The 25,671-nt window shown below is 48.5% G+C and overlaps 1 protein-coding gene across 1 annotated transcript; it reads left to right on the top strand.

The window, feature by feature from the left end:
• The first annotated feature begins 5,908 nt into the window (after positions 1–5,908).
• LRRC3C (leucine rich repeat containing 3C) lies at positions 5,909–20,022 on the top strand. Its single transcript, XM_028702661.2, has 2 exons — positions 5,909–6,670; positions 18,870–20,022. The coding sequence occupies exon 2, from the start codon at positions 18,977–18,979 to the stop codon at positions 19,757–19,759; it is 783 nt and encodes a 260-aa protein (XP_028558494.1). The 5' UTR covers positions 5,909–6,670; positions 18,870–18,976; the 3' UTR covers positions 19,760–20,022.
• The last annotated feature ends 5,649 nt before the right edge of the window (positions 20,023–25,671 follow it).

Below are 25,671 nucleotides of genomic sequence, written 5' to 3'. Positions count from 1 at the left end.
TAATCTCCGGGGGCCAGATCGCCAATTGGAGCAGAACAGGTACTGACGCTAAGAAGAGTAAGCTTTTTCGCATTGTACTAATGGCAGAGCCAGGCCTTGGGTTCACGCCCAGCTTGTTACACAAAGAGTAATGAAACGTCTTGTGCCACCTTAAAGACTATCAGATTTTATTATGGCATTGATTTTTTGTGGACTGGTGTCTACACCAGATGCATAAAACAGGGTTGTCTCCTTTATGGAGAACAGGCAGAAATCCAACAGGCATAGTAGCTATTTTGGGAGAGCGATGGGGAAAGCCCCATTGATTGAATCCCAGTCTGTTATGCAACTGTGAAAGGCACCAGCCAAAAAAGATGGCATTGGTCCCTAGAGTCCTCCAAATGGCCTTTATCACAGAGAAGCCAAGGTAGAGAACCTCAGGCCCTGAATGTATCCTTCCAGGCTTCAGTGGCTGGTCCTCAGGACTCTACCTAGGCTACACCAGCCGCCTAGGTACATCATTAATTTTATTTTATTTCTTAGATTTATAAACAGCCCTTCATCAAAAGATCTCAGGGCGGTTCACAGAATAAAACACAGGATTAAAAACAAGTAAGTAAGTAAAACAAAACGGCAGAACAATGACCACCCTTACCACAGACACACGTAAAAGGCTGTAGAATATTTATCTGCCAGAGGCCTGGTTGAAGAGGAGCAGTTTTTGCCTGGCTCCTAAAAGTATATAATGAAGGCACCAGGCGAACCTCCATGGGGAGAGCGTTCCAGAAACGGGGGGCCACTGCAGAAAAGGCCTGTTCTCATGTTGCCACCCTCCAGACCTCACATGGAGGAGGCACATGAAAAAGGGGCCTTAGATAATGAACACACAGTCCTGGATGGTTTATATGGGGAGAGGCAGTCCTTCAGGCCTGCTTTCATACTGGCTATGTCCAGGGCAGGCCTAGATGCCTTTTTGCTGTCTGAGGCACCTTGCTGAACATGGAGACTTTTGAACGCATTACTCTGTGTATGAACAGTTGCCAGAGAGAAGCCCCTCAGCAGGTTATTGGGGTTCGGGAAGAGCTCTCTTGGCTAAAGACTCCCACTCAGACAGATTGAAGGGAAGGCTTTCAACAGAAGCTCTCTTTCTCTCTCTCTCTCTCTCTCTCTCTCTCTCTCACACACACACACACACACACTGGTGTTAATCAATAGCCATTTCCCTGTTGCTTGTCTCTGGCACCTAGAACTGCCTGCCAGTTCTGAAAATGGAGCTGGAGAATTTGGCTCTTGTGGCTAGTAGCTGCCCGTAAGCTCATCATCTATCTGTTTAACCCTTTTAAAAAGCCATTTATGGGTTCTATAAACCAATTATGTGTTTCTTGTGTTCTTAAAAATTCTACTGCCTATGAATTTTTACAGCTGTCCGAAGGTTTTCTGAGGTGAGTGCTGTGTGTTTGCTCCTCATTTTCTCCACACATGACTCACAGATTTATAAAACCTCAGGTTGCAATCCTGCACTCACTTATCTGGGAGTAAGCCCCACTGATTTAAACGGGACTTACCTCTGAGTAGACCTGCACAGGCTCGCATTGTCATATTCACCCTTCAGCTTTCAGTTGGTTTGCTTTGAGGGGCCGATCTACACATTGCCTTGGTTGTGTGGCTGGGGTTGCCTGCCATATCGCTTCACTGTGGCTTGCGCCATCTTCCGCAATGCTCTGGTAACATGTAAACCATTTTGCCTCATGTGCTACAACAGTAGTGTGGGCCATGCCACATTACTTGCCACAGGCTCAATCCCACAAATCAATCTATCTCTCTCTCTCTCTATCTGGTACTTTTTAGTGCTTTTATATTGATGTCCTGCTCTGCTTTTTAAATTCTGGTCTTATTCAGTGGCAGGTTTTATTTTGTATTAGATTTTCTTTTGATATTGTAATTTACGGTTTCATTTTTTTTTTTACTTCTAAACCACCCACAGAAACCTTTGTTCTTGTGTAGGTATATAAATATTGAAGAATAAATAAAATGTGGCTGAAACACATACCTTCCCACGTGTTCCCAGAGGAGCGTGGGGGGGGGGGGGCACCAACCCAAAGGAAGTAGCGCAAGCAGCACCAGCCACCCTAAAAGTTAAATATGCCATTACTGTTTGAGAATGTGCAAAAGTGATTAATGGCTTTCTGGAGTATGGAGGAAGGAGTTGCTCTTTCTCCTTCTCAAAAAGTTGCAGACAAATAAAAATGTCTCTGACCTGGATAGTCAAGCCTCTTGCGGCCACTTTTCCATTTTGGTTACTTTTGCTATCAATCTAGAAATGGTGCTGAATTCTGCGTGGCTGCTTCTCCTTTTGTGCCTTCCCTGATTTAGAGCTTTTTCTTAACCCCGTCTTTCAAGACTATAGGCTTCCCAAGGAGGCTTGCATTTAGTAACAGATGCATGTTATGGTTTACAAACAAACTTCAAAAATCAACTAGTTTCCAGGTCAATAAAATTCAATATATAGCAACTCCAGCAGGTTATTGCTGGACTTGCTATCAGCCACAGCTGGCATGGCCAAGGGATCATGGATGATGGGAGTTGTAGTCCAGCCCATTGGAGATGTTCCCTATCCATGCTCCCGCTGAGCAAAACTGATGGTACAGTGGTACCTCGAGTTACATATGCTTCAGGTTACATACGCTTCAGGTTACAGACTCCGCTAACCCAGAAATAGTGCTTCAGGATGAGAACAGAAATCACGCGGCGGCGGTGCAGCAGCAGGAGGCCCCATTAGCTAAATTGGTGCTTCAGGTTAAGAACAGTTTCAGGTTAAGTATGGACCTCCTGAACGAATTAAGTACTTAACCTGAGGTACCACTGTATTGTAAGGCTTCCTTGAAAATGAAAATGAAGGAGCCATGCATATCTTTCTTGGAAGGCAGTGCCATAAGGTTGGAGCCACCACTGAGAAGGCCCTGTTGCTAATGCCCATGAGCACAATTGAGCTTAAAGGTGGCCCACAAGTAGTTGCCATAGAAGCTGATCTATCTGTTCAGCAAAAGCTAACACTGGAGTCAAACCAGGAGTGCTATATTTGCTCTCCTTTCCCTCTACTGGGATTCTCAAGGCGGGAAATAGAAATATCAGAAATGCATCTCTCCTCTGGATCTGGATCCTTCTCTTTTAAATGAGCATGGGTGACTCTTCCATCTTTTATATCACATTGTCTGGTGTAAGACACCAATTTTTCAGTTGCTCGAAGCTCCCTTGGCAGCTGTCCAAGACTGTCCTGGAGATTGCCCAATCTCAAGCTGTTTTTAGGGCTTGAAACATACAGGCTTCCACATTGCTTTAGTGGCACAGTGTGTCCGTGGGTCTTGCTGTTAACCGGAAGGTTGGTGGTTTGAGCTCACCCAGGGCTGGCTGTGGGCAGGATCCTGCATTGCAGGGAGCTGGACTAGAGGACCCTTGGGGTCTCTTCCAAGTCGACAATTCAATGATCACATGCTCCCACAAGTTCTTTGTCAGGTACATAGAAGCAGTAGCATGGTGTCGTGTTCTACTTTAGAGGACAATCCTGCATTTGAAAGGCAGTTAGAGGGTGGTCCTCTCTTTGAAGGCATGCTCTGTTTCAAAGGCTATCCAGTCCAGAACTCCGACAGGAGGGACCTTGGAGGGTCCCCATCAACTGCTCCCAACCTGGACAACCAAAAAAGGAACACGTCAGGTCACAGTCTTGCCACGTCTTCTCCAGCTATGTTGAGATGCTTTGCAGACAGCTCAGTTGGTTAGAGCGTGGTGCTGATAACGCCAAGGTTGCAGGTTCGAACAACTGCATATATTCCTGCGTTGCAGGAGGTTGGGCTAGAACATGGGTAGGCAAACTAAGGCCCAGGGGCCAGATCTGGGCCAATTGCCTTCTCAATCCGGCCCACAGATGGTCCAGGAATCAGTGTGTTTTTACATGAGTAGAATGTGTCCTTTTATTTAAAATGCACCTCTGCCTGGTGTTTCACATGAGCAGAACTGTGCTTTTATTTAAAATGCATCTCTGGGTTATTTGTGGGGCATAGGAATTCATTCATTCCCCCCCCCCCCAAATATAGTCCGGCCCCCCCCACAAGGTCTGACGGACAGTGGACTGGCCCCCTGCTGAAAAAGTTTGCTGACCCCTGGGCTAGAATGACCCTCAAGGTCCCTTCCAGTTCTATGATTCTATTATTTCTATTCACGTTTTGCGGTGGCCGCTGCCCACTGAGAATGGTCAGAGCAGAATGCGGGGATGCAGAATGCTCAGTGGAACCAGAGCCCAGAGCCAATGAGAGGTGGAGGTATAATTCTAGCTCTGCCCCCCATCCTCATCCTTGCTGAGTCTCTACAAGGGCAACACTGGGACTCAGGTGGAAGAAGCTGGCAGACCCCATCCCCCTAGACTGGATGCGAGTAAGAAGGCAGGCAAGTGGGGGCTGGCTGAGGGCAGACGTAGGCTTGGGGAACAGCGCCTTCACTGTTCATACCACAGTCATTATTTCTAAATCTGCATCCACCCTGTTAACATAAATTAGTATATGCGAGTTTGATGCAAAGCGGTGTCCTAAGTGGCCATACAAAGAAGAGGGTTATCCCTTCCCTATGGGCTTGAAAGCAGTTGTTTCGCTTGAGCCTGGAACAGGAATCCAGTACAGGCACCAGAATACTGTTATAATACTGGTTGACACCAGAGCACAACAACATGACAGTAGTAATAATAATAAAAATAATAAAATTATTAATTACTTGTACCCCACCCATCTAACTTGAGTTGCTCCAGTCACTCTGGCGGCTTCCAACAGAATATAAAACAACACATGATACACCAGACATCAAAAGCTGGGCCATGTTCTCAGTGGGGGTTAGTTTAAATGATTATTTTATTTTTTAGCTTGAGCACATTCCTAATATTGCAAAGATGCTGGGGGACGGGGACGACTTGCTGCAGCAAAGTAATGTTTGGGAAATGACTTTCCCCGTCCCCTGTGCTCCAAGTCCTGCAACCTTGTCTCCCATGATCGATGCCTATTAGTTTCTGCGGCCGCTGCCAAAACAACGTGCTTCAGATGGGCCCCCTTCCTCCGCCAGCTAGACTGGAAGATGAGCCCAAGATGGTTCCCAGAGGTGTACTTAGTTTCAAGGTAGCTTCAAGGAAACAAGATATGCCATCTGAGTCCAGGACCTGTCAAAATGGCAAGCTGCAGAAAGCGGCTATTTTTAAATGCTGCGGGGATCCGAGTGCTCATTTTGGTTTGGGATCTGTCTGCTGGATCCCACTCCCACATACAGTACCTCTTCAAGGCAATTTGGGGAGGGGGAGGTTAACAGTTTCTGCACTTAGGCTCTAAAACTGAAGGTTTGTGGGTGAATTGGGTGTGATCTCCTGTTGACCAGAGTCCACAAGAGTCCCACTCTCAGTTCAGGAGCTTCCTAGAGACCAACTATTCAGGCCCCGCGTCCAAATATCAGCCTCCCCACCTGCCTTTCTGGTATTTTGGTTGGCTTTTCTCTTCACACGTTCAAACGCATCTTAGCATCACTAAAGGGTGGCTTGTGATTCGTTTGGTCATTTGTGGTGGGCAATCCCAATAAAGGCATGCTTTAGGAACATCAGGAGCTGCCTTATCCCACTGGCCCATCTATCTCAGTGTTGTCTACACGGGCAGGGAGCAGCTCTGTGGGGTTGTGTGTGTGTGTGTGTGTGTGTGTGTGTTACAGGAAGGGGGTCTTTCCTAGCCCTACCGGCAGATGCTGCTCATTGAACCAGGGGAATGCAAATCAGACGCAAGCCACGTCGTCTCAGGATCCCTTTTCAGTACGGAGTTTCCCAAGCGGTCCGCTTTGCTTGTTAACTTAGTAGGGTTTGTGTCTCCGCTTGGGATATCAGTAGAAACGGGAAGATGGGGAAGAAATAGCCCATAACTAGCAGGGAGCGTCTCTGCTTGCCTCCCAACTTGAAACAACAAACATTCCAGGTTGCACAGAGCGCTGCGCGTGTATGTGTGTGTATGCACACTCCTCTTTCCAGGCGGGGTTTTCAATCCCCAAAGGAGAGCTATCATTCTCAGCGACGAAGGGGGGAAACCCACCCTCGCCCTCGCCGGCTCAAACGCACAGTGGCGCGCAGGGAAACGAGCAGGCAGGCGCACGCACTCGCACATTACAAAGCCAGGGAGGGCATCGAGCCCCTGATCGGTGACTTCCCTCCCTCCCACCCCCCTTAATTCATTTTTGCCTGCGATTTCTTCCCAGCTAGCCAGAGGCTGCTCTAGGTGCCCAAGGTGCACCCGCGCCCGCCCGCCCGCCCGCGCGCGCTCCCAACCCACTCACACGCCCGTTCCTGGCTCGCACGCGTGGCGGCAAGAAGCTGGCAAACTTCACGCGTCCTGCCCCGGCGTGATGGGAGCCCTTGCGCGAGAGAGAGGTCGGGGTCGTCTCCTGCTTCGGATTCAGAGGCAAGCTCCGGAGCCTGCTGCGGATTAGCGGGATAAAAGAGAGCGAGCAAGAGGAGAAGGGAGAGGAGCCGAGCGGGGAAAGCCGCAATGCCTGTTGCTTGGAAGGGGATCGTGGCGGATTCGGTCGGCTCCCCCCGCGGCTCGCCTTTCCCGCTTCCCCCCTCGGGCTGCGGGGCTCCGGAGGGCAGCTACGGCCAGCGGCGGGAGGCGAGCGGCGGAAGGTGAGCCGGATCCCAGCCCTCCACCCCCCCCCCCGGGTTAGAAGAGGGAGGAAGGCGGGAAGCGGGGCGGGAGAGCTCAGCCATGGCTCCTCCGGCGAGAAGGGCGAAGCGGGAGCGAGATCCGGAGACCCGCGCGGAGGAGGAGCAGAGTTGCAGGGAGAGATGGTGTGCTGCAACTTTGCCTGCATCGTGGAAAGTTGTCTCTGGTTTCATTCCCCACTTCCCTTCCCATGCAAAATCTTTATATATTAATTTTTTTAAGAGAGAAGGCAAACGTGCACCATATGCATGCTTACTCAGAAGTAAGCCCCGTTGTGTGCAGCGGGGCTTACTCCCAGGCAAAAGTGTGTGCGGCTAAGATTGCAGCCTTGCAGAAGCCTGGTTACACCTCTTCCGCTTCGGCGTTCGTGCGGGAGAGAGGCACGGGGGTTGCAAATTTAAAACGGGCTTGCAAATTCGGTTGCAAAGGTCTTTTCCAAACCGAAAGCCTGGGGGGTGATAAAAAAAATAATAGCTGGGTTTTCAGAAGGGGCGGGGAAGGGGTGTGTGTGGCGGCCCCGCCACCCCCCGGCTCCCAGGTAAGGCGGTCGGCTGCATTGCCCAAGGTGCATGGTTAGACATGCACCCGACAGCTCACTTTATTTTGGCTCCCAGGCACGACGCAGAATCCTGTTCTGTACTCAGCTTGAAGCTTGGTTCTCCCATTCTGCCTGGGTGGGTTGTGCATGTGTGTGTACGTGTATATGCGCGTGAGTGTGTAAGAGAGAGAGAGGGAGAAGCGAAAGACCCTTTGCTTTAGGTATGAAGCCGCTGATTTGGTGCCCTCTCGTGGCTCTCCGTTTCATACCATTATATCGTGTATATCTGTATATAAAACCATGGAAAATATATATTAAAAAAGCAAGAGGTTGCAATTCCTTAAGCACAAGTTTTAAAAGGTGAGGAAATAAGGACGTTGGTCCTGGGGGAGAAACTTAGCCTGCGTGTAAAAACCACTGGGATCATCTTGAATGTAAATCTATGCAGCAACTGGATCTAGACAATGCCATTTTTCATGGTGGATTTTAGTACTTGAAACCTCTCTGCATCCTTTTCAAGAAGAATTTTGGAAATGGCATTTTTCATGCTTCTGTAAGTTTCAGTTCCACTTAACAAACGAAGGACAAATTAGTTTCCTAGCTGGTTTCTTAGTACGTATATCTTACTTCAGATCTTACAATAGTAGATATTTCCTCTGGCTCTGCATCAAGATCCCCCCCCCTCTCTCACACACACACACTTTCTTTAAAAATCAAGGAAACAGCAGGAAATGAACAACCCCGAAATTATTGCTAAATTCCCCCTGGGAAAAAAATGTGGTTTTTATCTGCCTCCAGAGCTTGATTGCAGCTTAGTATGATAGATTTTGTACAATCACATGGTGCAACTCTGATTCAAATTTTGGCCACGCTCATCTGCCAAAAAAAAAATCACCTCTTCACTGTTAATGTGCTGCTTTGCAAGGATGGGCCTTCACAGGTTGCATATAGCCATATAAGATAGTATTATTCTAGCTTTGCTTTGAAAGCACACATGCAAACAGACCTCTTTCTCCCTTTTCTGGAAAATGAATAGGACTTTACAGCTGCTGATTGTGTCTGTCTTTAAGAGAATGTGTGGTGGCAGCAGCCACAGCAGCAAGCAGAAAAAAGGGGTGTGCGCAAGACTGTTCCGTTCTGGAGAACCAAAATGTGCAGTTAAGGTGTTGTCTGAAGTTAGGGTTTTCCTTTAATTTTAAAAAATGGCAGAGGCGTGCAATCTGCAGTGTTAAGATGCCTGTAAATACTGGCGTGCCCTGGGGGAATAAAGGCATTCCTTAGACGGGCTTTTGGGACTGCATACCTTCGCTGGGAAAACAACATGCATGTCACAGTTCCTGCATGATGCTTGTAGAGGTGGCTCAAGTTATTTTGCTGCCTGAGGCAAAGGACAAGATGGCTTCCTCCCATTCCAAGTTCAGAAAATGATTTGGCTGGTTGTTGAATCTTGCTACTGGCCATGGGGTAGTCTGGGGTGCGTGACTGGCCTGGTTGGCAGCACACACAGAACCCAAATGAAGCTGAAGATTCAGGGCAGGCAAAATTTAAGTGCTTCTTCCCACAGCGCGGGAGAGTTCTGTTGCGTTGAAGTCTTGCTTGCGGGCTTTCCATAGGCATCTGGTTGGCCACTGTGAGAAGAGAGTGCCGAGAGTGCTGAACTAGAAGGGCCTTTGGTCTGATCCAGCAGGGCTCCAAGAAGAGGAGGGCTCCAGCGTGCAGAGGAGGAACAATGGGGAGGGGTGGGGCCTGATACTGCTGCCTGCCAGCAGCTGCCGCCTGAGGCAGTTACCTCGCTCTGCCTAATGGCAGGGCCAACCCTTCAGGTACAATGTGTTTTTGTGTGTGTGTTTGCACCTTAAACAAAGGACACTCCATGGTGACCTTGTTGTTGTTGTTTAGTCATTTAATCGTGTCCAACTCTTTGTGACCCCCTGGACCAGAGCACTCCAGGCACTTCTGTCTTCCACTGCCTCCCGCAGTTTGGTCAAACTCATGCTGGTAGCTTCGAGAACACTATCCAACCATGTCGTCTTCTGTTGTCCCCTTCTCCTTGTGCCCTCCATCTTTCCCAACATCAGGGTCTTTTCCAGGGAATCTTCTCTTCTCATGAGGTGGCCAAAGTATTGGAGCCTCAGCTTCAGGATCTGTCCTTCCAGTGAGCACTCAGGGCTGATTTCCTTAAAAATGGATAGGTTTGATCTTCTTGCAGTCCATGGGACTCTCAAGAGTCTCCTCCGGCACCACAATTCAAAAGCATCAATTCTTAGGCGATCTTAGGCATCCTATTAATTAAGGCTACATCTACACCGTACAGCAGAGGGTGTTCCGCAAAGAATCCCGGGAACTGTAGTTGACCCCTCGCAGAGCTACGATTCCCAACGCCCTTGAAAGGCTACAGTTCCCAGGATTACGTGTGAGGCAGCCGTGCGCTTTAAACACACAGTGTAGATATAACCTAAGTTACCCGATGCTCATTCCGTAGTCAAAGCTGCCATCATACACCAGCTTTACCTGGGAGTAAGCCCCATTTAATTCAATGGGACTTAACTCCTAAGTACACATACATAAGGTCATGCTGTAATTAACTTCCAAGATGGAAGTTCTGAACTTTTCAGTACAGTTAATTATTTGTTCATTCTAAACATATTTTTGTCCATTGATTTAAGGCGACAATTCTCAAGAGTGACTCACAACAGTCTGGAGCAAAGACCGAGATCATGCAGAATAGTAAAAACCCGAGTAAAGTGATTTTTTTAGAACAACAGATGCACTGCTAGAAACCATCAAGATTGAAATAATCTTGGGAGTTGTGCTAGGAAGTCTGGCTGAATGCACAATTATTTACCTGCTGTCTAAAGGATATCAAATTTGGCACCGTTAAACCACTGAGCCTAGGACTTGCCGATCAGAAGGTCGGCGGTTCGAATCTCCGCAACAGGGTGAGCTCCCGTTGCTCGGTCCCTGCTCCTGCCAACCTAGCAGTTTGAAAGCACGTCATAGTGCAAGTAGATAAATAGGTACCGCTCTGGCGGGAAGGTAAACGGCGTTTCCGTGCGCTGCTCTGGTTCGCCAGAAGCGGCTTGGTCATGCTGGCCGCATGACCCGGAAGCTGTACGCCAGCTCCCTCAGCCGATAAAGCGAGAGATAAACACCAGAGTCGGTCCCGACTGGACCTAATGGTCAGGGGTCGCTTTACCTTTACCTTTAAGCCTACCTGGCAGAGAGATTCCATGTGTGCAGTTGCCCCAGTGGAGAAGGCCTTCTAGTTCAGCTCTGGCCCTATCGCTAGACAGAGGAAGGCAGCAGAACCTTGGGGGGGAGGGAACAGTAGCAAGGCTTTGTGAGCTCAGGCCTATGTGTGCCACATGGCCTTATCCCAGTGCCATTAGCTAGCCTACTGCCCTCAGGGACAATGGACAACACTGTTCTGCTAGCATTGAAGTGCAATGTGACCTCTGACTCATCACAAGCCATCAGATGAGGAGGTTCCATACAAGCCTGCCCTTGCTATTGTGAGAATAGGCTGATCCCATGCCACTCTACAGTCCCGATTTAAGCAGGACACCCCGGAATTACAGAAGACCATCTTGGCTTCTGTACTGCATCCCAAAATCTCCAGGGTTTTTTTCTGGTTCGGCTCTCCGGTGCAAGTCAGTTGGCTCACACCAAAGCACCGAACCGAAAAAACGAACAAACAATTGCTCAAGAGAGCTCAGGATGGGGGGGGGGGGGAAGGAGCGTCCTGATTTTGGTCTGTGGGATGTTGATCTGAAACCTTGCCTACAAGTCTTGCCCGCAGGTATAGGCAAAACTGTATATCTGGAGACTGGTACCATTTCCTAGACAGAAACCCACCTTAATGGCTGAGGCTGCATCCTTGTGACTTCATTCCTCGTTCTGTTCCAAAGCAGTGCAACTCGGTACTTTTGAATCTTTAATTGGCCGATCTGTTGCCAGCAGGGCTTTCCCAACCCTCTTCTCTCTCTTAGGGAAAGCAACTCGTCATTTGCAGAGCCTGGAAACACTCAGTGAATCCCTTTCACCACTTAATGGGATTGCCTTCCTGGCAAAAGACCCATTTGCTTGAAAGGGAGGGAAAGACCCAAACATCTTTGCTTGGCTCGTTTCATGGAAATCCGGACCAAATTACCTTCATAAAACACACAGGCTCAAGACCTTTTATAGCTCCTCAGAGCTGGAGGACCGTTTTCAGAAAACCCACCAGGCATAATTGGCTTTTTGAAATAGGCAGAAGCCCTATTGATCCTAGATTTGGAAAGACTATCCTTCCACTGATAGCAGAGTTTTGATCACAGCAAGAACGGCATGTTCTATTGGGAGAGAGAGAAATTGTTTCCTAAGTATAATAATTTTCTTCCTTTCCCTCTTTTTTTTTTTAAAATTAGCAACCCCACATGCTTTTAACCTTCATGAATGCAAAGTACAGCACAGAAATATCTGAGGCAATGCCTGTCAAAGCCTTGGAAAGGTTACAACATCTAGGGTTTCTTTAATTTAGAGCAATGTTTCCCAAACTTGCGTCTCCAGCTGGTTTTTGGACTACAACTCCCATCATCCCTAGCTAGCAAGACCAGTGGTCAGGGGTGATGGGAATTGTAGTCTGAAAACAGCTGGAGACCCAAGTTTGGGAAACAATGGTTTTAGAGAAGAGGGAGATAAGAGGCGATATGATAAGAGTAAAATTATGTGGAGAAAATGGACAGAGACAAGTTTTTCTCCCTCATAGTGCTAGAACTTGGGGCCACCCAATGAAGCTGAATGCTGGAAGACAAAAGAAAATACTTCTTTTTCACACAGTGCAGAGTTAAACTGTGGCATTCCCTCCCACAAGAGGTAGTGCGGGCCACCAGTTTAGATGGCTTTAAAAGATAAGACAAATTAATGGAGGAGACGGCTGCCAATGGCTACTAGGCATCACAGAGCAAGTTCTCCAGAACTTTCCTTCAGGTTGCTTATTAAGCAAAACAGTGCATGGGGTGGGGTGGGGTGGGGTGGATACATGGAGAGAAAGTGAAATGTAGGCATGGTGTTGGAAGCCCAAAATATGTAGCTTATAACAATCTTAAAGTGAGTGCAGGAGGCGCTAGGCAGATTTGCAGTGCGCTCCCATTCCACCTTGAGGCCACCTTAGCCATGCTGTTGACACTGCAGTCCAAACCTGCAGGTGACTTCTCCTGGCCGTGTCATGTAGCTGTAGAACATCAAGCCACTCTGGAAGCCCACAGGCCAATGGCCATAGCGTGGAACAAACATTCCCCAACATCATCTTCTAGGAGTGGCCACCCAAGGAGAACCTGAATTGCTATAATAAAGTACAGTGGTACCTTGGGTTACATATGCTTCAGGTTACATACGCTTCAGGTTACAGACTCCGCTAACCCAGAAATAGTGCTTCAGGTTAAGAACTTTGCTTCAGGATGAGAACAAATCGTGCTCCGGCGGCGTGGCAGCAGCGGGAGGCCCCATTAGCTAAAGTGGTGCTTCAGGTTAAGAACAGTTTCAGGTTAAGAACGGACCTCTGGAATGGATTAAGTACTTAACCCGAGGTACCACTGTACCTTTTAAACCTAATCCTGACCTAGAATAAGGTTACCAGATTTTTTTCAATGAATCCGGGGACTCTTTTCAACTTTAATGGATTTTGTATGGGGACTGATTTGTAAATCCGGGGACTGTCCCCGGGAAACGGGGACATCTGGTAACCTTAACCTAAAAAGATACCATGGTCAATGGTACTGAGAGCTACAGAGAGATCCGAGAGGTCTAACTGCCCTGATACATTCTCCGGCGTATACCATCTACCAGGGTAGCCAAGGGACAGAACCCAGACTGGAAAGGACCCAAGCCATCAGTATCATCCCAAACTCCCTGAGAGGCTGCTTAGAGACTGGACCATAGTTGTCCATGGTCAAATGGCTTCTTGGTCAAATTTGACTTCTCTATGATTGGGCTCACTACTGCCCCCTTGAGGCAGACAGGAACAACTCCCTTGATGTGGAGCATTGTATACATTAAGAGCAATGGCTTGGGTGGCTGCAAGCTTGCTCTCCAGCTGCAACTTGGCTGCTGTACCCATTCTGAAGCACTTCCATTTTGGTCCCAGTAGTGATGTGAGATGAGTATGGAAGAAGTTCTGCATTAGGAAGTAGCTCCACATCAGATATGCCTTGTGACGTTTCCACCCTGAGCTTGGTGCCAAGCCATTGCATAATCATTGCAGGGTGAAAGCTGATGTTGACATGTGGGCACAAAAGGGCTTATCTGATGCCAGCATGTCTGAAGCTTTCTCCTAGTAGGTTTCCTTTCTCGGCTAGTCCCCTCCTCCCCGACGTCTTTCCCTCCCCAGTTGCAGTCTATTTTTAAATGACAACACTGGGTGGAGAACATAATTGCAGAACTTCATGCGGGTGACCTCAGCTCGCTGACACCACGTGGGCACACTGCTGGCGGCTGACACTGGCACGCTTTTGTAGTGACTTGGCTGGCACCAAAGGACATTGAGTTCAGGGTGCTCTTTTCCTGTGACCTACGGGGTCAGCGCCAGCCCACACATATGAGGCAAGGTGAGGCAGCTGCCTCAGGCAGGAGGATCCACAGGGGCAGCAGATCTGGCCTCTGAGGAACACATTGCTGCTGCTGCCACTGCCATGGTAACAGCAATAGCTCCTTGGAAGCCAGACCTGCCACCTGGATGCCCATATTTTAACGAGAAATGTTGGAGGGTATGGAATAGGATGTCCCTATTTGCATCGGAGAAATGTTGAAGGTTATGCACCTCCTCAGTAGCTCTCCTGCTGCTGCCTCTACGGCAGCCTCTTGACAAAAAGAGGTCTCCTGGTCTCCTCCAACCCTTGTTCCCAATATAGTCTGCCTCAGCGCCAGCCCTGCCTATGGCCTTCTATCTGAGAGGTGGCTAGAAATGATTTGCCCCCAATTTCTCATAGCTGAAAGGAGCAGGCAGCTCTTCCATTCAGCGGGCAATCACAGGTCATCTGTTGGGATTGGAAGGGGTTCCTTGCAGATATTATTGTGGACATTCCCATTTCTCCTAGCAGTGGGAATGTCCAGCGGTGCTGACCAGGTTTGGTTCCCTTTAGGAGGCAGTCACTGTAGGCTTATTGGGGCTTTGTAATGCAGTCGTACCTTGGAAGTCGAACGGAATCCGTTCCGGAAGTCCTTTCGACTTCCAAATTTTCAGAAACCAAGGCACGGCTTCTGATTGGCTGCAGGAAGGTCCTGCAGCCAATCGGAAGCCGCACTGGATGTTCAGGTTCCAAAGAACGTTCGCAAACCGGAACACTCACTTCCGGGTTAGCGGCATTTGGGAGCCAAAACGTTCCACTCACAAGGCATTTGGGATCCAAGGTACGACTGTATTTCATTTTCTATACATGCCTGCAGATGTAGGTGGAGGCCATACCAAACACAGTCAAAGTCTGTGGCTCCCACAGCAGGTTTCCAGAGAGATGCAGCCACTATCCCCAAATGCTGTTAGCTAACAGCAGGGGGAAAAGGGACGTGGGTGGCGCTGTGGTCTAAACCACAGAGCCTAGGGCTTGCCGATCTGAAGGTCGGCAGTTCGAATCCCCGCAATGGAGTGAGCTCCCGTTGCTTGGTCCCAGCTCCTGCCAACCTAGCAGTTCGAAAGCACATCAAGTGCAAGTAGATAAATAGGTACCACTCCGGCGGGAAGGTAAAACAGAGTTTCCGTGTGCTGTTCTGGTTTGCTAGAAGCGGCTTAGTCATGTTGACCACATGACCTGGAAGCTGTCTGCGGACAAACGCCGGCTGCCTCGGCTTATAGAGCGAGATGAGCGTGCAACCCCAGAGTTGTCTGTGACTGGACCTAACGGTCAGGGGTACCTTTACCTTTTAACAGCAGGGGAAGATCTTGGTAAGGCCTTGTGCAAGGTCAAAAACTGATACGCCCCAGCCCTTGAGCGAGGTGCCAGGCTTTGGGAAGGAGGCACCAGGCTCTGGCTGCATCCTAGAGCCCCCCCCGTCTTCTTCCCAAAGCCAAGCAATCGCTAACAAGGCTTTGGGAAGGAAGGCACCCTCTTGGCGCCCTGTGCGGGGGGAACTGGTTGCAGTGCCCCAAGTCTGCCTCTGCTCACAGAGCCCAAACTCAGCTCTATATTTCTTTCCCCTCTTTAGTCTCACTCAAACGGCAGTCTTTCTTCACAGTCTTGGATTACATTTTAATCCTTTTTGGGAAGGGGAAGTCTGACCCGTCTCTAATTGGTTTTTCATATACAGAACCATCCAGAGTGGCACTATATCAGGAAGCAGTTGTCTGACTGTTAGTTCTTTTGGAGACACATTAAAATGCAGCTTCCTTTAATAGAAGGAGACGTCTGTCTGTCTGGAGCCTGGCCAGCAGATCTGACTAGCTTTAAGTAGTCCTCCTGGCCCTGCCCAGACCCCCAGTCTCACAGCAATGTTGTAGTGCTCGCCTCACCTGGCTGGTGAGAGGTTTTGGGGACGAAGCAATCACCTGGGTTCACTAGTTACCTCCAGCAAAAGGTTACAGGGAGTTTATGGTATTTGTAGTATTTGCATTTCCTTACAAATGGACAGGTCAGATACAGGTAGAGGTATAGCTTTAATTCTCCAAAGTCCACTGCGCTCACCTCAGGGCCACCAGGGGAACAGCCTGTAACCCAACATGCTTTCTGAGGCAACTCAACTTTCAATGTACGTTGTGTGTACATAGCCCCTGTCTGTCTACCATTCTCTGAAAAACAGAATGCAGCAGCTAGACTGGTCACTGGGAGCGGCCGCCAAGACCACATAACACCAGTCCTCAAAGATCTACATTGGCTTCCTGTACATTTCCGAGCACAATTCAAAGTGTTGGTGTTGACCTTTAAAGCCCTAAACTGCCTCGGTCCTGTATACCTGAAGGAGTGTCTCCACCCCCATCATTCAGCCCAGACACTGAGGTCCAGCTCCGAGGGCCTTCTGGCAATTCCCTCACTGCAAGAAGTGAGGCTACAGAGAACCATGCAGAGGGCCTTCTCGGTAGTGGCGCCCGCCCTGTGGAACGCCCTCCCATCAGACGTCGAGGAAATAAACAACTATTGGGCTTTTAGAAGATGTCTGAAGGCAGGCCAGTTTAGGGAAGTTTTTAATGTTTGATGTTTTATTGTGTTTTTAATATTCTGTTGGGAGCCTCCTAGAGTGGCTGGGGAAACCCAGCCAGATGGGTGGGGTATAAATAAATTATTATTATTATTAATATTGTTATTATTTATTTCTGACGCAGACACCTTGATGATCTCATGCCTAGCCGAGGGAGTGGGAAGATATTCCCCCTTCTCTAAAACAGCTTTCTCCTCCAGGACTGTTTTTGGCCATTTTCTAGTTATCGTGGGCAGCTCTGTACTGGATTTTTTTTTTTAATAACACAATTGCTGCTCATGGGGCACATTGTATAAAGCATCGCCCTTTAAGCCCATTGTTTATAACACAGCTCCGTGGTCCACGCCACTGTTGTGCTTATGCTCCTTATAAGTTCAGGTGTGACCCAGTTTAAATGTAACACCTAGACACATGAGACTTCAGACAAGTTTTGTTTTTTTAAACCCCAGCATGAACAGTGCCACGTTGAAATTGGGCCTGAGAACTTGGCACACCCCCAACATTTTTTTAAAAGAAATGCAAGGATCTTAATCACAAAAGGAAGTTCAAGTAGCAATGAATTGTGCCTGTGTGTGCTTTTTTTTTTTAAGGAAAAGATGTTTATTGAATGTATTTGAATGCAAGTCTCTTGCAAGATCAGGGAGGCTAAATTCCACACCAGAGTGTCAGATTCCACCACTTAGCAGATGACAAGCAGTGCCCTCTCTGTTGAGGATACAGAAACAGTGGCTCAGATGACTAGGTGAGGAAATGAGAAAGTGACACAAGCCGGCAATTGATGCGCCGGAGCAGGGAGTGCTCTAAAGATCTCTGGCCTCAATATGGCGGACTTCCTATTCAGTTCTGAGCCCAGTTTAAAGTGCTGGCCTTTAAAGCCCTAAATGGTGTGGGACCCTGCGGAAACACTTCCTCCCCTCCCAGCCTGCCTGTGCCTTGAGATCTTCAGCAGAAGCTGTCCTCTAATTTCAGCTTTGAAGGTGGCCATGTGTCCTACCTCTCAGAAGACAATACTCTATTTGAAGAGGCGGTCAGAGAAGAGTCCTCTGTTTACCCTTCTGAGGTAAAATGACACACGTTGGGGGCCAAAAAGTACTTCACATTATGCCGTGGAACTTGCTCCACTGGAGGCAGTGGTGGTCACCAAGTGTGATGGAGGACAAGGCTCTCCAATGGCTGCTAGACACAATGGCTGTTCTCTTTCTCCTTGGTTGGAGGCAGTGTGTTTCTGAATACCAATTGCTGGAAACCACAGGACAGGAGAGTGTTCTTGCACTTAGGTTCCTGTTTGTGGGCTTCCCACAGGCATTTGGTTGGTCACTGAGAGAACAGGATGCAGAACTAGGTAGATCATTGTTCTGGCCCAGCAGTCTCATGCCATGTCCTATGAGAACTGCAGTGAAGGTGCTCTGGTAACTTCAGATCTTTAGCCTTGCTTCCAGAATTGTAGCTCTCAGGTTTCCTTCAGGACTGGTAATGACTATGATATCTTGTCTGCAGTGGAGATACACCCCCTGTATGTGTGTGTAAACACTTTATTGAAAAATAAGAAGTGCTGTATTTTTCTGCGTATAAGACTAGGTTTTTTTAAAACAAAAAAATAAGGTTTAAAATTGGGGCTCATCTTATACATGGGTAGTGCTGAGGGGTGTTTTCTTAATTTGGAGTCCCCCAAAAGAGGACTTATATATGGGGGCGTCTTATACACGGAAAAATACGGTATATAATTACGGTATAAGAGCACTGGGTAAAATAAGACTTGAGAAGAAGAAAAATAAAATAACACCCATGTAAAAAACCAAAACAAAAAACCTTATAAACATCGCATGATTATTATTGCAGTTCACCTAATCTTAAACTTTATGCAGTGTTGATAAAAACAAATTCTAAATGCCGTTAGACTAAAGCTCCCATCATCCCTGACCATGGGCCATGCTGGCTGGGGCTGATGGGAGTTGGAGTCCAGCAGGAGCTTGGACTAGATGACCCCTGGGGTCCCTTCCAACTCTACAATTCTGTGAATATCCGGAGGGCCACAGCTTGCTCATTTGGGGCAAACTCTGCCGTTTTCATATACTGTAACGCTGGTGGGCACCCATGTCAAAAACCCCAGGACTACATGTAGTTGTACCTTGGATCCCAAACGCCTTGGTACTCAGACGTTTTGGCTCCCGAATGCCGCAAACCCAGAAGTGAGTGTTCCAGTTTGCGAACGTTTTCTTTGGAACCCTAACGTCCAACGAGGCTTCCGTGGCTTCTGATTGGCTGCAGGATCTTCCTGCAGCCAATCAGAAGCTGTGTTTGGGTTTCCAAATGTTTTGGAAGTCGAACGGACTTCCAGAACGGATTCCGTTTGACTTCCAAGGTACGACTGTACTTTGTTTTGGTGGTGGTGGTGGTGTTTCATTGTGATGATGAAACGTTGCCTCAGCTCCAGTGTTGCCCTTGCTCTGTCTTTTCAGTTAGTGATCCCTGAGCCGCAGCCTCGGAGGCTCCCCCAGAGGCAAAGGACGCCCACCAAGCGACTGATGACCGAGCGGCTTCACCGTGGCTCCCCAGATGCCCCGCCATGCCTTTTTTGGACTGGCTCCTCTACCACTCGGTTGCCATGTGGCTCCTCCTCCAGAGTTTTGTCCTGATAGCCTTTTGCTTCCACTCCGCCACCACCTTCCCCAAGGGCTGCTACCCTTCTACCGAGGACGGCTTCAAAACCTTCCGCTGCAGCAAGGCCCAGCTCACCGTTATCCCCAGGGATATCCCCAACGACACCAACAAATTGTACCTGGATTACAACCACATTTCTTTCCTGCCTAACGACGCCTTTCAGAACCTGCCCCTTCTGGTGGAACTCGACTTGTCGCACAACGCCATCAGCCGCGTGGAGGTCGGGGCCTTCCGGGGATTGTCAGAAAGCCTGCACGCTCTGGACCTCTCCTCAAACAAGCTGGTGTCTGTCAACAAGGATGTCTTCAGTGCGCTGAAAGCCAAAGCCAACCTCTCCAGCAACCCTTGGCTTTGCGACTGCACCCTCCAGCAGCTCGTCGAGAGGGTGGAGCTGGTGGCCGGCACCTCCGACGGGATCATCTGCGACGCCTCGGCCCGGAAGGAGCACATCGGCAAGCCCTTTCTGCAACTGGTGGGGGACATAGACTTTTGCAACATCTACAAGAAGACCACAGACATCGCCATGCTGGTCACCATGTTCGGCTGGTTCGCCATGGTGATCTCGTACTTGATCTACTACGTCCGGCAGAACCAAGAAGACGCCCGGAGGCACCTAGAATATCTCAAGTCCTTGCCCAGCAAGCAGAAGAAGTCGGAAGAGTCGTCTACGATTAGCACTGTGGTGTGACCAAAAACGAAACCCTCCCTCCGCCCCGTATCCTCAAGAAAATCGTAAGCAGATAAAAGAGATTCTACATCTCCTTCATGTGGATCATGTCCACTAGATGCTGGAATGCACAATGGCTGAAGAGACTGTTACTAAGCAAACAAAGAAAACGACTTGGGGAGGCAGGGCCTTGCTTATACAGAAGGCCTCCCTTAGAGTTTCTTTTCGAGCAATGAGCAACAAAAATCACGTCAAGGTTGAATTACTTGGCACACTTCAAGGCAGGGGTTGAATCAACTACTTCTCAGCCCTGCCGTAGAGACTCCATCATACACACACTTTGCAAAAAACCCACCCACCTCTTTCTCTCATGATATAGAGTACCAAAAACCTGGAGAACTGCATCCTGGGATATATTCCCATCATGCAATGCTCCAGAAGGATTGGGAGTGAGACTTAGGCGAAGCTCAGTGCTGTAGGTGTGCTGTTAAGATCCTGCGCACGTTTGCCCAGAAGTAAGTGCCACTGGGCTCAGTGCTGTTTACTCCTCAGTAAGTGTGCGCCCGACTTTAGAGGGTATTTCAAGGCATGAAGTACGAAAGCCCCCCCCCCCCAAAGCAGCTCTGAACAATATACAGTAATTACCAAGTGCTGGGAGGCGTTTTGAGCCTGTTATTAATGTGCAAGATTAGAGAGGAAGAAACAAATTGCAGCATCCCCTTAATGCTGAATGTTCTCTTTGAATGGACATTAATAGCACCACCAGTTCCCCTGTCAGATGCTTCTTATTGAGATTCCCCCCACCCCCTTTAATCATTTTCTTCCTTGCAGGAATCCATTAAAACATTCAGCATGGAGTGGGGGCGGGGGGAAGAATCAATGTTTTGAACTTTTAAGCCATTCTCTCACAGTTCTTGCTGCTGTTAAGATTATTTCTCTGGCCTGCTGGGAGATGGAAAAATCTTAACTAGCTCAAGTCATGCAATTCGGGGGTGGGGGTGGGGGCAGGAATCGTACCCACACCGACTCTCAAGGAACACAAAGAAAACATGCACAATTAACACCCTCGATCCAGGAGATGGCAGGACCAGCAGAAAGCTGTGACGGCAAAGACACTGTTTAGCTCTCCAAGCTAAGCTGATTTTTTTGCAGGGGCCTCTGAGGAGTAGCATATGGCTCACCTGCACGGATCGGCACCTTGCCGAGTGATGCCTGTCGTCCACCTGTCCATCCCCCTCCTGTCGACTCCGCAGCAGCCTTTTCCGCACCTGCCATGTGATAGATTCACATCCAGGGAAACTTATTTCTACTGTGCATTGCATCCACTGGATTGAGGGGTAGTTGTGTTTACCCGTTTTCTCTTATAACTAGTGGCTGCATCATCACTATAGTAATCTAGGACTCCAAAAAATTCCCATGATTCACAAGAGGTTTTGCCATTTTGATAAAATAATTTTAAAAAACACACACGAAACAGAATAATTCCTAACTGGGAATCATCAACAAGTAGCTGAGAATATTTATTTTGGCACCTACAGGCAAAATGCCACATTACCAAGAAATGTATACTATCTTATTAGATTCCCCCTCCCCCCCAAAAAACAGGGAACATTGCAATTTTCGTTTTGCTAAGTTTTATGTACTTAAGAATAATAATCTTAAAAACCCGAACGCATATCGTCGCTGGTTTTCCAAACGGATCAACTTTTTTATATGTGCTGTAGCAATAGCTGGATATCCATTTTGCTGGAATGCTTCACGTCGAGCCATGGCAGTTATCAGAATGAAAACGCATATGGACTTATGGATCAATAGCATAAATACTTGGATCAGTAGTAAGGCACGAGATAATAGAAGACACATCTATAGACTAGAATCACGGGGTCATGTTCTTTGAGACTTTTTTCTTTCTTTCAAAAAACGAAAATAGTTTTAGGCTCAAATTTGACAAGAATTGACCTGGGCTCCAAAGGTTTATTGTACTGTTATCTTTCCATTTCTCAGAACCAGAACTATGAACCCGGGAAAACAAAAGGGGGCAGGGGCGGGGAACAGTTCACATGTCGCCCTTTTGTTATTTCTTCACTCACAGAAGTTGCCTGCTTGTTGTGAACAACAGTGATAAAAACGGAGCACATGCTTATTTTCCAACTCCGCTCGTGGAACTCAATAGTTTTATTTATTTTGTCCAAGATCCTTATAACCTGCCCTTCCTCCAGTCTGGAAGCTCAGGGCAACTAACAGCCAATGAATTAAACCATCGTACAAAATTATGCCCGGGATTCTATAGCGAGTGTCATTGAAATGTGGCTTTGTTCATCGTTCCTCTGGTACGCTAAACCTGCCAGCTCCTTAACTCCTTGTTTTCATCAAGACCTCAGATCTCAGCTGTGACATCCTCCATGGTCTGTGGAGGTCTGAAATAATACCTTTACAGGGAGCGGAGATCCGCCAGTTACCATATGGGGAGGACCGCTCCTGTGAGTGAAGAGATCATCAAAAGGGGATTGCCTGCACTGGCCCCGGTCGATTGCGCAGGGCCAGTGGAAAGCATCATCCGATCTGATGTCTCCTGCTAGCCAATACTGCATCACCTTTTATACAACACCAATGTGCCACATCAAAGGGTTGTTTTGTCTGGACTTTTCCAAACGCTGGAAGAAGTAAATTAAGGAGGACCTTAGGGAGGTGTGCTGGGCTTGGGAGAGTTATTTCTACTTGCTCCAAACCTCGAGAGTGTTGAAAGAGCTGTGGGCAAGGGGGCACATCTGTGGCGCACCACTCCAGACTGCAGATGTGACCTGGATATCCACCTGTATTCCTCATGTGCCTACCTGGTTCCTGCTTGGGGGGAATGATGCCCTGCCAGGTTTCTAGACCATACGATAACTCTGCTCTGGCCCCAGAGCGGTCAAGAGATAGAGATCACATCCACCTGCCATTCTCTCAAGTGCCCTTTATTGAGAGAGATCCTCCTCCAGAGCTTTTCAGCCTGGTGTTCTAGGGCAGGCCTTTCTGTGTGTGGGGGGGACATTTATTATTATTTTTTTGCAAGTCCCACCTACTTTGTAGCAAAATACTCCCCTTGTTCTTCAAGAGGTCCCTCCTTCTGTTTCCTTTACCAATAAAAGCCGAAACGCCTTTTATCAAGAGAGAGAACGCACTGCAATAGCCTACCATCAGACTTAAAAGGGGCAGCTGGTCACCGAATGTTTCTCGGCGGAGGACCCAGAAGTCAACTGACCTTCCACTGTGACCGTGCATTGAGGGAGCCCAAGAGGTGAGGAGGAAGACTCTAATGCGCACGCTCTCTCTTTCTCTGTTGATCAGCAGCCTTATACCTTGACCTCTTCAAACTCAGTACCTCTTCTCTACATTCCCAGTATGCAGTAGGACCCCCCTCCATCGCAGCGTTGGCAGCCGGCCGGAGCTGCCGTTGGGAAAACCAAAGCAGCCGTGGAAAAAGCTTATACACATGCGCACAAAGAAGAGAGGGGGAGAAAAGGAAGGAAGAAATAACTCTGGTAATAAGTAAAACCTTTCCTGGTTGTTTTGTTGTTTTGTTTTTTTGTTTTGCCCCCCCTCCAAATGTTATTTATTTCAGTTTTTCCCCATGAAAAAAGGCAAATAAACAAAAATTCAACAGGCTACATTGGAAGATGCTTGGCTGCTTTATGTGTGCGCGTGTGTGTCTTCGAAAATGTGCTTTTCCATGCAAGGGTTGCACGGGGGATCTGTGCAGGGGTGGTTCAAGGCATTTGGGCAGAGCATGGGTTTCGCTTGCAGGAGACCACGGGTTCAATCCAGGTAGGGCTGGCAAAGCTGGAGTCAGATCCGGATCAGCACTAGAGTAATAAGTCACTGATGCTGGTGATGTTAACTCTATTCAAGTAAACCAAAATACAGCTCAGGCCTTGTGGTCTCAGCAACCCTTCCCAGCAGGTCTTGCCCCAATGACACGGTTGCAAAGACTGAAGGTCCTCACCTTCCCACCCCTCTCTAAGGCTACTCCCAGGTTTTCCCCATGCAGTCTCAAACTGTACAACTAATCTCCGTTCTGCCCTTTTCATTTTTCTGCACATTCTCGGAAACTAGCAGGGAAGGGAGCTGGTTGCAGAAGCAGGAGGGGACTCCCTGGATTCTTCAGCCACCTCATGACCCCACTCTTCTCTCTAGCCTCCACTTCAGTCTGAACTGCTCTCTGCTACAGACTCTCCCTGCTCACTAAACCCTGTTGTCCTAGCTTCTGAAACCTCCCCCTCCAGTCTTTTCCCTTTGACCACTAATCGTCATCCCGCCACCAATCCCCCGGCTCTGAGCCTTCTTCCCCTGGGGGTTCTCTAGGGAGTTCCTCAGCTGGTGCCTCTCTCCTGCATCCAGGCAGCCCATAACAATGTCCAAAACCCTGAAGAGCTGCCCTCTGTCAGTGTGTAGCTCAGGGAAAGGGAACTTGTCTCCCTCCAGGAAAGAAGAAGAAGAGAAGGAGGAGGAGTAGTAGTTTGGATTTGATATCCTGCTTATCAGTACCCCAAGGAGTCTCAAAGTGGCTAACAATCTCCCTTCCCTTCCTCCCCCACAACAAACACTGTGAGGTGAGTGGGGCTGAGAGACTTCAGAGAAGTGTGACTAGCCCAAGGTCACCCAGCAGCTGCATGTGGAGGAGCGGGGAAGCGAACCTGGTTCACCAGATTACGAGTGTACTGCTCTTAACCACTACACCACACTGGCCCTGTTCTCCCTGACCATTGGGCATTCTGGCTGGGGCTGTTGGGAGTTGGAGCCCTCCAACATTTGGAGGGTCACAAGTAAGCCATCCTGGGATAAATGCAAAGCTGGATAGGCTGAAGGTTTTACCTAGGGTCCTTCCAGATTGGCATTTTATTATGGGAGTATTCTGCAATGGGGTGTTAGGGGAAGGGTAGTACCAATGGCTGCTGGTACACAGCAACTCCACCATAGCCCAGGTTGGGTGGAACGTGTCAGGGACCAAATATGGTTCCAGTCCCTGGCACATTGGGGGAAATAACTGCTGGTGCACCACATCAGATAGTTTGAGGAGCACTGCTTTAATGCATTTCAATTCCAGGCCTGAGGTTTGAACTCCAGGCCTGATTTAGAGCCTTCGCACACCTCTCCCTTCAGCAGAAAAGGCTCCCTGTGCGACTTAATATACAATCAATTTAAAACAGGACAGTCCTTGCCTGCAAGCTGACAGCTCAAAAAGATATGTGACACACAAGGGAAAAGGAAGAGGTTGGGAAGTGGAAGAAAGCAAACTTGGGAACCAATTCTTAAAAGTTAAATGTTAGTCCTTCTCCTGACCAGCTGCAATGGAAGCACCTCGGGGACAGGAGGCATCTGATGGAGGTGATATTTCAGAAGAAGAGCGGCTTGGGTTGCTCCTGACAGAAATCTCCAGTCATCTCCGCAGAGGTTCAGTGCAACTCTCAGCCCACCCCACTTCCTCACACGGTGATTCACAAGCACACTTCAGGTCAGAAGATTGCACTGGCAATCTCGTGTCTATCTGTGGACATTTCATGCTAATGTAGTAGATTTCAGGCGGGAGATAGCTCAGTCGGTAGAGACTCTCCCATCTCAAGAGTTGGGGATTTGAGCCTGCGTTGCAGGAACTTGGACTAGGCGACCCCTATGGTCCCGTTGCTCAGTCCCAGCTCCTGCCAACCTAGCAGTTCAAAAGCACGTGAAGGTGCAAGTAGATAAATAGGTACCGCTCTGGTGGGAAGGTAAACAGCGTTTCCGTGCACTGCTCTGGTTTGCCAGAAGCGGCTTAGTCATGCTGGCCACATGACCCGGAAGCTGTACACCAGCTCCCTCGGCCAATAAAGTGAGATGAGCGCTGCAACCCCAGAGTCGGTCATGACTGGACCTAACGGTCAGGGGTCCCTTTACTTTACCTTTACAGTCCCTTC

The sequence above is a fragment of the Podarcis muralis genome, chromosome 13, assembly GCF_964188315.1.
Source record: "Podarcis muralis chromosome 13, rPodMur119.hap1.1, whole genome shotgun sequence".
NCBI lineage: Eukaryota > Metazoa > Chordata > Lepidosauria > Squamata > Lacertidae > Podarcis > Podarcis muralis.
Note: the sequence above shows the minus strand (reverse complement) of the source record. Positions and strands in the feature narration are given on the sequence as shown.

Coding starts and splice junctions, on each gene's coding strand:
- LRRC3C (XM_028702661.2), top strand. CDS start 18,977: ATGCCTTTTTTGGACTGGCTCCTCTACCACTCGGTTGCCATGTGGCTC.